This window comes from Pogona vitticeps, chromosome 3 (assembly GCF_051106095.1).
Source record: "Pogona vitticeps strain Pit_001003342236 chromosome 3, PviZW2.1, whole genome shotgun sequence".
Taxonomy (NCBI): Eukaryota; Metazoa; Chordata; class Lepidosauria; order Squamata; family Agamidae; genus Pogona; species Pogona vitticeps.
In genome coordinates, this window is record NC_135785.1 from 204,877,222 (window position 1) to 204,891,205 (window position 13,984).

Here is a 13,984-nt window from a genome sequence, read left to right on the forward strand (position 1 = left end):
ACTTAAGTGGGGAGCTTTGTGGTGGCTCCTTGGGAATGCACATGTGGCCTGTGGCCCACAGGCTGCCCACTCCTGACACAGAGTGTTGTCTTTTGCTCTACTGAGGCATCTGAAACATTTCCATTTTTTCAGATCCTTGCTACTGCAGATGCCCACTTGTCCCAAGCACGCTGTACAATGTATAAATATAACCTGTTCTCTCCTTATTGCTGCTAGGCATAGATGTCACAAAGAGCCAGAAGCTTGGAAAGTAACTTTTTTGGGGACTCAACTTCCAGAATCTCCAGCCACCACTTCCTTTTTCCAAGCTCCACAAACAGCAGATGAACTGAACTGCACAAAATCAAACTTGTATGCTTATAGAATGGAAACAGATTTGCTCTTATTGGGAGGGGGGAGGCTTCTTACATGTAGAAAATCAGAAATTCTGGGCTGGACTAGACTGCTACTTTTCTTCTTACCATCTAGTTTTCTATCTGTAGGGATTTTTCCATATTACTATTTACTATCCATCTGCCATTAAACAGTACAGTTCAGACAGATATCCTATTTCTGTTTAACAAAACATTTTAGAGTTAGGTTCTGTTGAGTTGGGTGATGCCACAATACCTGTAGAAATTGAATTGCATGGACATTAAACTGGAAAGTACACCTTAATACTGGTGTCAAATGATGGTCCAACTATTTTTGAAACATGAACCATTTTTTGAAATATGAAACATGTATATTTTGCCGATATAGCAGTGGTTTCCAACCTTGGATAACACAAGTACTCTTGGACTGCAGCTCCCAGAAACCGCAGCCAGTGCAGCTAGTGGTGAAAGCTTTTGGGAGCTGCAGTCCAAGAATCCCTAGGTTACTGAAGGTTGGAAACCACTGCAACATAACATTACAGATAATGGACCATAGTGTTTCCATGTTCAGTGTGTTATATACTACTAATATCCAAAAGATTTCAAGTAGTGACAGGGGCTTCATATTCATATGCAGATATGAGCTCTGGTGGCACAGGTGGCTGTCCTGATGAACACCCACCCCCAGAACCTGTTGGACCACTCCCTGCACAGCGTGCATGCCCAGCATCTTCTCCTGTGCCTCAATCGCAGCAATAGCCCAGGTACCACAGCCCTCACCCGCTAACCTGACCACTCTGGCAAGGGGGCAGGAGAACAGGTCTCCCTGCTCAGTCGCAGAATGGCTGGGCGAGCAGAGAGGCAATGCTGTGCCAGCCACAATTGGGACACAGACAATGATGCTGGCCATGCGCATCACATGCTGCACGGTAAGTGGTCCAGCGGTTTCTGGGGATGGCTGTTCATCAGGTTGGCCACCTGTACCAGCGGGCTTTGTATTAGTGTACGAATACGAAGCCCCATCTCTAATGTCAAGACAGCTGCAACCAATGCACTGCTGGTCCTCCTGACACCCCCCCCTCCCATTTTCATCTTGAACAAACTTTTAGAGGATATCCAAGACTCTTTGTGAAGCAGTGGTGTCTCATTGGGTGAAAAACTAAGTAACATTTTCCCCCTTATCTGAAGGTATCAAATGACTTGGAAACAAAAATGTTTTAATAATAAAAAAATAACTTATCCCAATCTGTCTTTTAAGAAAGAATCAACGTTTATCTGTGATGTATGCTAAAGAATTGGAGAAGCATGTATGTCAATACTGATCAATTGCCTTTGTGCTAGGCTAATGCAAACAATGATCAACAATCCTGTACACATACCTTGTATGCTAGCAGGGCACAGATAAACCATAGAATACTCTTTGGTTAAAACCCTGCAATATGATAGCAAATCATATTCCTCCCTCCTCCACCAGCCTATTTTCTTACACAGCGATCTTCTTTACTGTCAAATATAAAGAACGGTAGAGCATAAAATGTATTTCCCTTCTACGAAAGCTTGTCTTCACAGTTCACAGCACTACTGCATTTTCTGATACTGAACTGCCATTTGTAAATGGCTCTGATGCTGGCAGATGTCTCCTTGGATGTTTCTTTTTAATGCAGCGCAGTGTTTCTCAGCAATACTTTCAAGTATGTCCAGTGCTGTTTTGCTAAAATTGGGATTGTACAATTTTTCTAAGGACATTTTCACCAGAAATGGTACAACTATACAAAGAGATGACCACCTTCTCTTTTTTTAAAAAAGCAGATCTAGAAATATGGCCTGTGGTTTTAAGCACCCATGGCTAGTCTCAAGATGACGTGTGTGAACTCACATTTCCATATGTCCAAACACTTTTTGAGATGGTGATGTCTTTTTACAGGAGCATTAACTTCTTTGCTTATCAGTGTCTTCTCAGAGTGTATAGCTTTTGTGCTTTTATTCCAACTACTTTCAGATCAAGTTCTTCTTTGTCCTGGACATGAATTAAGAAACAAGAAGCCTTCTTTGTCCTTTATGTCTCCTCTCTTAGAGTGACACGATCACGGTGTATGCCAGAGTAACAGAGATGATAATTTTTGTCTAGCCAGTCTGTCAACCATGGCTTCAGAAACAAAATGGCTGTTCTAATATTCTGCTTTCAATGTTCAGCAATCAAGCTATTAGGTGGAAATGTCTTTTGTTGACATATACTTTTGTATGATTTGAAGACACAGTCTCCAAAAATACCAACTTGGGAAGATTGAGGTGACCTTTAAAACCAAACAAGTCTTTACAACATTTGGAAATACTTGTTCTTTTGTGAATTGCACTATCCAAACACCACAAAAATGTGTGCCCTGTGATTTTCTCATCAGATGTAATAATAAACTATACAGCAAAAAACATTATGACTGCCAGTTTTCACTAACTGTGCAGGAAAGTTCCAGTAACCAGCACTAGATGGTAAACATAAGCTTTCATCATGGTTCCTTCAGCACTGGCCGTTTATAGGCTCCATTATATTGAATGAAATCTGTGTTGGGCTCATTTGCTGCAGCTGAGGCATTCTTGCTTCCAAAGTCTTCTCTGTTGGTGATCCTACTGACTGATTCCTCTTCCGCATCATCTGTCCAATGCCCATCATGGGAAAGCGACCTCGGCTCTTCACACAGTTAGGACTCCCCAGAGGATTAGATGTGTTGTTTAATTGAGTTGGAGACACAGCTTCCTCTCTAAAAGAACTGCTCTTTTCATCGTATGTAAAGGAGAGCTGAGTGGGGTGAACCGGGCTTTTAGTAGGACTGGGAGAAGTGCCTCCAGGTTGGAAGAGTGGAGACAATGTCCTTTCGCTGGAGCTTCTCCGACCAAAATTTACTGGTGAGCTTAGCATTCGATACTGATGTGTGGGAGATACCTGGTCTATTTGGTCCTCCCTGTCCCCCGTTTCAAAAGAATGTACAATGTTCAGAATTAAAGGAGAATCCAAGTTCTGGCTGCCAGGACTTGAAGGCTCCAGTTGTTGAGGTGAATCTTGCCGTCTTGTGAGCCTCGGGGTCCTTGGAACAGGTTGCTGGATTTCAAGGTATTCCAATGAATAGGAGGTGACACAACCTGTCTTGGCTGATGCTGATTCATGGAAAGGGCTCAAACCACCAGGAGCATCTAAAAAAATAATGTAAAAGGGGGTGGGGAGACTGTGTCAGTTTATTTATTTGTTTGGCTCTTTGTAGACAAGTACTAAATCAGAATATAGCTAATTAACCAAATGAGAGCTTGCCTGAATAAGGACTAAGGACGAGTACTGTACCGACTTCCTAAAACATCCAAATAACCCCAGAATTATTGAACATGGGAAAAAAGGAGTGGTAGTTCAAAATGTGCATACCTGTTGATTCCCTTATAGCAAAGGTAGGAATGAATGAATCACTGTTATCGGACTGTAACTCCCATCGGTCCTAGTCAGCATAGCCACAAGGATGGCTAGTCAGGATTGCAAGGGATGCTGGCAGCTGTAGTTCAAAACAGCTGGAGGGTTGTATATTAATCCAACCTATCCTGTCAGATTTTATCCTGTTTTATCTTTCTCCAGTTTGTACTGGCGTGCTTTAACATCTGCTTGCTGGATCTGACAGCCAACACATTCATTCTTACCACTATTCCTCTGTCAAGGCTATCGACCCCATTGTCCTTATCTCTCATTTTCTTCCTTTCTATTTTGCTTGTGTTTTCATGCTTTATTCCCATTTAAACTGTCTTCCTTTCTGACTTCCTCTACCTAATTTTATCTCCTGAACACACATGCGTGTGCCCCTCTCCGCGTACACATTCCTAAATGACAGAATTTTCCTCACATTAATTGATCCTTGGTTCTTTGGATTCAATTCCCACATGCTCCAAATGCAACACAAAGGCAAGCTCTTGCCACATTCTTTTCCAGGTTGTCATAACCAAAACCACAATGCGGGTCAAAAAGGAAAGATAATTACATGCTAACTAGTTTGAATACAGGAACAGAGGAAGGAAATCTCTTTGAAAAGCCACGGAAGATCTGATTATGCTGGAAGTCAGAAAACAGAAGCATTTCAGATCACGCAATTACCAGAAAACATAATTTGTCTTTCTGGAAGATTATCTCGATATCTGTTTACTATAAGGCAGTTTAACATACTGGAAACTCCAGTGTGATTTTGGTGCTGAGAAAATGTTCAACATCCTTGTCAGATCACAAACCTAGAAAGGCACAACAGTGAAATGGATGTAAGTATAAAATTGCTCTAGCTTTCTGCACAGCTTGGGGCTTTTCCTAGTACACTGAAGCTCTGTTACACTGGTTTAATTGCTATCTTATGCATCATTACCTGGAAGTAATTCCCAACAAACAGGTGTCTGATCAACCCCTGAGAGAATCAACAGAGGCCTATTAGCAATCAATGAAAGGCTACCATGTAACACCACGAAGGCACAGCTTCTCAGTGGTGGCATGTGCCCACCCCCTGAACTCAGTATGAGCCTCTTTTCAGCTTTAAATGCCTGCTGAAAATATAATCATTTTTCCAGGTTTTTTGGGGGGTCCTGATAATTCTTTTGTTTTTTGTGTATTATTGATTGAGAGTTTTCACATATTTATTATTTTTTCAATTGCTTTAAAACTTTGTTTTCCTATTGCATTAGATTTATGGATTAAAACAAATTTCTTCAGATATCTTAATTTCATCAACTGACTTACAAATATAACCAATACATATATATATATCACACATACAGAGAGGAATACATCATATATCTGCAATATGGCTTGACATGAAATCTTCTCTGGTCTGTAGTGTCCGAAAGAATCATAGCTAAAGAAGATGCTTCCGCATACCTTTCTCAGACGGACTACCCTGGCTGGGTCTGCGATCAGTCCGCAGAGCTTTTGTATTTTGCATCTGTGTCATCAGGCATGAAGAAGGCTCTTTGTAAGAAGCGGTATTTTTCTCCAATTTCTTCAGAAGCGGGTGAAGAGGCTCTTCTTTTGTTTCTTGTTCCTTGACCTTTTTGTCCTTCAAAATTTAGAACAAATAAATTTGACTTATTGGGAATTATTTCAAGAAGTTTTAAAATAGGACTTGGGGAAGCAATGAGGTTAATGGTTCAAAATGAACAAAACACCCAATATGGTATACCAGTTCTGGTAGTCTACCGGAATCGCAACAGTGATAAGCCCATAAAATATAATTATTCTCTGGAAGGAGTTATGTATATTAGATTTCAACACCCTTATATATGTTATTCTTTTAAAGACTAAGCCTGAAAACATCAGGCAGATATTCAACTGGAGACCTTGCTCACCCTTTCAGCAACACAGATGTTACAACAGAAAGAGGCACCTATTCAAGGGTGATCAGGTTTTTTATTAAGAAGTAAGATAACATCTTTTTGGAAAATGATCATTAAGAGCTTTTTCTAAAGGGACAGCCAGCCAGCCACTTTTAAGATATTGGGAAATCTTTCCCTTTAAAAGGAAAGAAGATCTTGATTGTGCTAAACAGAGTTGCTTGAGGCTTGATGCAGTTTCCTGTCCCAAGACCACCTGATCCATGTATGTGGATGTAAAGTTTGCACTACAAACATCTGTGTAGCCTTAAGCAACCTTATGTAGCCCTATCCTGCCCACTCCAATTTGGCTGTCTAGCCAAGCCCAAAATAGGAATTGTAGCAGGAATGAAAGTGCATAGCTCTAACCCTACATTCTAATTGTGGCATCATCCTACTTCCTTTCTGCATCAGGACAGTAACTCTCCCATTTGCCTTCACATCCCATTGTTTTTCTATGTTCCTGCTTTTCGGGCCGTTGCCTATTTTGTACCATTCCCCTTTAGCCCTCTTAACTCAACAGGATCATTTGTTCATCTGCTCTCAATCAAGCACAAGCAAAGGAGGGTCTATAGTTCAGTGGAAAACAGAGTTGGCTATGGAATTCTATGAGATGTGGTCCAAACAGTAACATTCCCAATAACTTCTACATATTTTACATACTGAACATTTCACGTTCAGTTCCTGGCTTCTCCAGGCATGCTTTGGGGGAGGGTGGTAAGAGGTGAATTACTGCCCAATGGTAAATGATAACAGCTAGCCACCATCTTATATCTACTAAAATGTCATTTGCTTAATGGCAGTCCTGATGGTGGTTTCCAGAGACGCAAGTAAGTAGCAATACTGGATGGAAGTCTCATGCCCTGCGCCAAAATTCCAAGGATGCCCTAGCAAGGCTTAGAATCAAACAAAACAAGCCTTGGTATTTAAGTTGCTGGATACTAGAGCTGCACCATCTGCTCTATCCTGTGATTTAGCAAGCAAACTTCTAGAATGAACATGTTTTGCTAGGAAAAAAAGGAGTATCAATGAATAGGCTGGAAAGCTAGCACTTAATAGCAATCATATTATCGGCTTATTATATGAACCTGCCATGCTTAGCTCTGACTACACAAGGAAGGGTGCTAATTGCAATGCTCAGCAAGGCTTAGAAGTAAATAGAGTTTGCCAGCCTAGAGGCTATAAGAGCAGTAAATGAGAGGATTATTAACAGTGGGTTGTATTCAGATTTAGGCACATATAACAAGGTTGACTAAAGCAGACTTCCACACTACTAGACCTCAATCTGCCACTGCAGCTACTCAAAATGTCACATAGAAGGTGTAAGTACACAGGTACACGAAAGGCTGGGATCTCCAGCTAAACTCTAATAGAGAAAGAAGAGTGGGTTAAAACTGTTTCCACTTAGCACACCCTTCTGCTCACAGAAGGCAAATCCTGAAACCGGCCCTGGATTCTTCATAATATTTTATGGATCAGTTTCAGTATACAGCATACTTTATAGTCTTGTCCAACCCATCTTCATAACAAGACAGTGACACTGGTCACTCTTACTTCTGTCTGGCAGGTGGTAGGCAGCTCACAATGTAATTCTACAATATCTACTGGACAGAACCTTCCTCTGCATTTTTTTTCAGATTATTAAAACAGTGCTGAAAAAAATCCAGCAAAGTGCCGTGAGACCTGAGGAGACTCGTCTGCCTGCATCTCCATGGTAACAACATGATGCATCTTCATAGAGCTTTTACATAGCTCTTTGCAAGAGGATGTCTGCAAAGCTTTCTGCAAGATGGTCAAGCTTGGTCTATAATGGCTGAAGAACATGGAAATATGTCTCTCTTTTTTTGCTTGTCAATATCTAGTAGACAAATCTAGGGGGCCCTAAACCCTGGTAGAAGCCCCTGCCAGCTTGCCGCTGCAGTAGAACTGGAGACAACATGGTATCAGAATATTTAGAACCACACTTTGCAGAACCAGTCTTTTTATTAATGAAGTGCTTTGCATTGGTGTGCCCACCTTTTCTATAATATAGAAAGTGCATGGGAAGGAAAGCACCATATCTAATGGCCTAGATGAATTTGAAAAGAAGACAACAACCCAACAACACCTCTTATTAGCTTTGTCAGAAATGTTTGAAATCCATCATTTCTGCAAGTTCTGCACATTACGTTTCAGCAGTGGCTGTCGGATTTAAAGGTTTGTGTTAGTGGAGTTATGGGAGCAGGAGGGGGTGAGTATGAACTGCTCTTGTTCAAGAACAGAATGGGAGGCAGGTGGCTGCATCTCAAGGCTGTTGCCAGACAGAAGGATGGTTTCCTGGTTTCTAAGCAACACGGAATTGCAGGTTGATTTCTAAAGCAGATCTGTCTCTCCTTATACTAGCAGCTAAACAATTTAGTACCACCATAGGTCTCGGAGCAGTTCATAATTTTGAATATCCTTTATCCCGTTACTTCAGGGAAAGAGTGAAGGGTGAACTCCCCAATGTTAGATATGCCTACTCTTTGCTCTTTGGAATAATAAATAATGATTCCCTGTAACATTTTTCCAGGGAACAAAAACAGAAAATTGTTGGCTGCCAATAGAAGTCATATGCTGCCAGTATTTTTCAACCACTGATACCCAAACTCTTTTTAATTTAATCTGCTAAGGAAGAAAAAATTTGGGAAGAGGGGAGTAGCCATGCTAGTCTGTTGCAGTTATATGTCTAAGGTTATTCTAATGCAGGGAAGTTGTCAGATGTAAATAATACAATATATGTTTTGTTCTCCAGTGCTACAGCATCTGTTCCCAACAAATGCTGTAAACAGAAAATTATACCCCCAAATATAAACATTAGCAATAGTGTAATAAACTGATTGTTTAAAGAAGCAAAGGTATTAACCAGTTTGTACTTGTACTTTCTCAGGTCTTTTAAAATGAGAGAATCAATAGTTTACTGAGAGATAGAGAAAACATAATTCTTTGATTTTTACTGGTAAATTCTCCAATGGGAAAGTTTTTTTTCCCTTTCCAGAGATTACAGAATCTCTGCCTTGACATGCTGTAAGACTGACTCATTTGATAAATTTCCCTGACATAGACATACTTCATTAGTTCTCTGGGCAAGATTTATTATTCAATTTTTTGTAGAATCAGATTTCTGTCAGTTGTTGTAACAGTCAATGGAAATGCCCAAATTCTGTCTAGCTGCATATAAGAGTAAACAGAGATTTACCTCGTAGGAATCTTTGTTTGATTTGTATTTTTCTGTCCGACACAACTGGTTCATGTACACATTATCAGGAATGTCAGTTTTCTGGGAGGGGAAAAATATATCAGTTAACGGAAAGAATCAAATCTGTTGCTTCTTTACTGTATGCAACTTCCAGCTGAATACGTTTTTCAGGAATTGTTAAAATAAATTAATAATTACATAAATAGTAGCTGGACAGCACCTTAAAATGTTTCTCTTCTAGTTAATATCAGAATAAGTACATAATATTTCCAGAGCTTGAAACATTTTAAAAGGCGCTTCTTCTACTCGTTACTTCTGAGTAGCCAAGTTGCATTATCATTCTCCAACTATGCAAATAATTTTGCACATTATGAATTATGTTGACCTTATCAACAGGCCAGAACTATACTAGAAAATGCTCTCTGGTTCCATCCATTGGCCAGTTCTGATACTACACCTTAAAAACACTAAAAAATACAAGAAAAAGCTAAACAATACTCTTGCCCCTTAGGCACTGATATAAGAGAGGCATAAAATCTGAAAAATTCCTGTTGATGTGTCTCTAAGGATACATAAGATGCATTAAAATCTCCGTATATATTATTATATGTTAGTTATTACACCTAATTAACATAGGTGTTAATTACTGGACATAAAAAGTAGCTTTCTAATTGCTGGGTACATTACTCACCTCCAAAACATTGCTTCCAAAATCTAAGTATTTGTTACTATTTATTAAAGAATTTCTTTCTGGGTAAAACAGAAACTAATCAGAGAGAATTTGGAAAATAAATGCCAAATACGGCACTTCAAAAATAAGTACAACTATAGTTTCCTTGATTTTTAAAATGAAAGACCTCCCTAAATCTGATCACATGTAAAACACCCAAAGGCCTGTAATTTGCCTTGAGCTCTGATTGTTATTAAATCTCATGAAAAGCAAAGTGATTTTCCATGCTCATATCACACCAGATGTTTATCAAGAACCCAAGGCTCACAGTGGGTTAGAAAGAGGGTAGCCATTTTATGATAAGCACGGTAACCTGCATTCTAATACCTAACTAGTTTTATGAATCGATAGGCATCTAAGTGGCATGCTGCCTATGGAGGATTAAAAGAAATATTTAAACAAACAAGTTCTGTGGACTTCTTCCAAGAAAAGAGTAAGTACAAGCAATTATCTAATAAATCTTAAGCCAAATGAAAACATACAAAAAATAAGCATACAGAGCTCTTATCAAAAGGACTACAACAGTTATTTTATTAAATTGCTTTTAATCACTTACAGTATTATGCTTGGCAAAAAAGATGCCCCCAGTTGATTACTAGGTTATGTTCTATACAAAGCAGTACTGCCAGAAGTGAGAGTGGCAGATGTCATTTTAGAAAAGGCACACATTTCCTCTTACATACAATATTTTTCGCTCCATAAGACACACTTTTCCATAAGACGCACCAATTTTTTAGGAGAAGAAAACAGGAAAAAAATAATGTTTTCTTCTCCTAAAAATTTGGTGAGCCTTATGGAGAGGTCTGTCTTATGGAACACACCCTAGGACCCTTTGGAGGCTCACCCTGCCCCCCTAGTGGCCAAAGGGAGCAAAATTGCCCCTTCAGGGACTCTTCTGAAGCTTCCCAAGCCTCAAAGGAGTCCCAGAAGGTGGTGATTTTGCTCCCTATGGCCCCGCAGGGTGAGTCTCCAAAGGGTCCTAGGATGTGTTCCAGGACGCTTGGGAGGCTCCCCCCCATGGGGCCAGCGGGGGGCTAAATCGCGACCTTCCAGGACCTTTTCTGAGACTTGGAATGGCTCAGAAAGGTCCTGGAAGCTGGCCCCATGGGGGGGTGGAGGGTAGTCTCACAAGGGTCCTGGAAGGCAGACTCAGACCCTTGTGAGGCTCCCCACCCCCCCCCCCCACAGGGCCAGTGGGGGTGAAATCACCAGCTTCCAGGACCTTTCTGAGCCTTTCCAAGCCTCAGAAAAGGTCCTGGAAGGTCGTGATTTTGCCCCCGCTGGCCCCGTGAGGGGGTGGGGGGGAGCCTCACAAGGGTCCTAGAAGGCAGGCTCAGACCCTTGGGAGGCTCCCCCCCACGGGGTCAGTGGGGGTGAAATCGCCAGCTTCGCTCCATAAGACACGCAGACTCCCCCCCCTTTTTTTGGAGGAAGTTCATCTTATAGAACGAAAAATATGGTACCTCTCACACAAGTAAATGTAGTGAATATTAACATTATATTTGCTGCCAAACATATGTGCATAATCTTTAAATGCAAATTTATTAATTTCTAATCAGTTAAATGGTTTACCAAATAAAAACTCACAAGAGTAATTGGCACTCCCTAGGGTGAGTAAGTAACAAGTAATATTCCTTCTAACAGTGAACTCAGGTGGTGAGTACTGATAGAACTAAAATCCCAGTGGGGCTACTGTGACACTAGAGAGGTGTCAACATACCTGAAGAAAAGACCTTTATAAAAAGCAAAACTAAAAATCCAGTGAGCCCTGAGTAGAATCAGGAGCTGTGGAATATTGCATGGCAATTAGAAAAGGAAAGCAATGGACAAAACATGGGAGATAGAATGCCCTAGTTTAGTCTAGCTGCACAGCTTTACAGTATCCTGACGGATGGCATGGTAGCCTGGAATCCTAAACAGAAGTACATCAGCCAGAGATGATGATGATACATCACATTGCATTATAGGCTCCATTTGTAATTACTGTACCTGATTCCATAAAGTACTGACTATGCAAAATAAAAAAAATTAAAAACACAGAACAGAAATGGAAGTTCTTCTGATCTCTTTGTAGGAAGTGAATGCCAAGAATGGGACAATTACCTGTGTTTAAGGGGGAGAGAGCACACTTATGGCATGAGATCAGAAGCAAGATAACTTGTTGGTTTAAATGGCTTACATTGCAGGCCAAGAAATCCAAAACAGGTCAAGAAATGGTACAATTTGGTTTTATTTCTCAGTGCCAATTTTAAATTAACAAAGAAGCTAGAATCACTAGGTTTCCTTGGCTTGTTCTAACATAGAGATCACATCTTTGTTCTTTTGCTACAATAAAACTGTGATATAAAGATTGTTTTAGGATATAGTTCAGCCTTTTGTGTCATAGGCTTTGTGTCTAAAAGGTGAAGTTTAAAATCCCATGCATATTTTCTTAGGAATAATATATATTAAATTCAGTAAAACCTTCTTATAAATAATTTGGTTCTGAGCATGCTGACAGACAAATTAGATAGCTTTTTATTCCCATAACAAAATTTCCTCCAAGATGGGGGTCTAGCCAATCAGACTGGCAAATTAAGTCTGTGTTTTTACTTTCCAGTGACCAATTGAAAAATAAACCTTATCAGTATGTAGGAGACAGAGCTGAATGACAGCATATTATGACTAACATGTGCCATGGATCAACAGAGAGCTTTCAGCATGTAAAGATACCCTGCTTCAAACAACAGATTAAATGTATAATTCATTTGACTCTGAACTGGCTACGCCAGATATTTTGTTCCACTTCAGGAATGGTAAATCTAAGCCATACTTACTCTCAGACTTGCCACATAGCGTTCTAGCTTCTTATTAAGCAGGATATAGATGGCAAGAGTGTGGCAAGCCCTGTTAGAGAGGACAGTATTGATCACATCACTGTTCTTATAGCCAAGCTTTTCAGTCATGTAGAGCAGGACACTTTGGCTCATGTCTTCTATGTGAATCCTACATAAAAAGATATGGAAACGAGTTGTTTTCTCTTTGACAGGACAAACGTCATCAGAGTTTTCACTAAACAAGGTGGCAAAGAGGCACATCCTATAAATCTATGAGTGTAAAAAAGAAACATGTAGATCTAACCAAATTGAGGACCTTGTGAAAACTACACTATTTCCAAAAAAGAATTCTAGAAGTTGTTGAAGTTATTGACTATTTTATTTTTAAAATCTGCACACCCTTTTTAAAATAATGTAACATGGTATGTGCTATTCAGTATTCTACCCACCACGTGATTAAAAAGAAGGGTTCCATACTATCACACTAAGTTTATCTCTCCTAGAAATACATCCATCTTGGGAAATATCTGCAGGGAGCAACCTATTCCATGAAAATAACCTTCCTGTACAATACAGAAATCTGATTACGCAGGTGTCTGCATAATAAGGGTGTCAGCCTGTGTGGAGGTGTGATGTGGACAAACATAGAGGTGTCCCTACTTTCTATCTCACATGTGAGGGCGAGTGACTGAACAAAACGGGGCTACCTTCACTAGTAAAAGGTAAGCCAAGCACAAGGTGAGCTGCATCCAGAAAATATAAATCAGCAGGTATATAATAGTCTCTGTATATGTAGAACAAAACCCTAACACAGTAAGCATGGCCTCTGAAACTGTGGCCAGTGCATCATAAATACTGCATGCAATTAAGTGATTTTTTAAAAATAAACATTCAGCACCATCATCTAAGGCCATGCTATCAAAACTGGCTTATATTTCTGTTTCGTATTGTCAACTGTTTTTATTAAAATAGTTACTCACTGCCTAACTAAAACTCTCCTGAGGACAGTTTACAGATATATGTTCTTACGCACGAAATGGGTTTGAGTACATCCAAAGCCTGTCAGCATAATCCAGCTACACTGAATGAATCACTTCTAAATCCAATCGCTTTAAATCTGAAAGAATTAAGCAATTCAGTGGGTAGAAATTAAGCATCTGCCAAGTCTCCCAAAGCAGTGACTTAAAAGATGCTCAGCTTTGGCTGAATTATGCCTTGTATTTGAAAATCAGGATTAGTACTTCCTCCTTCTTATTTAACACAGGAATAACTCCTACAAATACCAATGGACAATGCAACTCTTTCTTGGTGAATTTTTCTACCTTCTAGATACTAAAAATATTGAGGAGATTGTTTCTTTCTGCACTGTAGCAAAATGCCAGTAATTACTTGTCTTTAGAAAAATTACTCTAATGACAGCAACTTCTAAAAATGCCATTGGGAACTCTTTTCATGTAAAATGTTGCTGTAACCTTGCACTTTCCCCTTA

The 13,984-nt window shown here is 39.9% G+C and overlaps 1 protein-coding gene across 1 annotated transcript in view; it reads right to left on the reverse strand.

The window, feature by feature from the left end:
• Positions 1 to 1,553: 1,553 nt before the first annotated feature.
• Positions 1,554 to 13,984, reverse strand: part of HUNK (hormonally up-regulated Neu-associated kinase) — a 70,363-nt gene continuing 57,932 nt past the window's right edge. Inside the window, exons 7-10 of the mRNA XM_020796282.3 lie at positions 12,496 to 12,664; positions 8,950 to 9,030; positions 5,242 to 5,419; positions 1,554 to 3,539 (exon numbers count right to left, since the gene is read on the reverse strand). Coding sequence (XP_020651941.1) covers positions 2,869 to 3,539; positions 5,242 to 5,419; positions 8,950 to 9,030; positions 12,496 to 12,664 — 1,099 coding nt within the window. The 3' untranslated portion in view covers positions 1,554 to 2,868. The remainder of the gene's footprint in view (positions 3,540 to 5,241; positions 5,420 to 8,949; positions 9,031 to 12,495; positions 12,665 to 13,984) is intronic.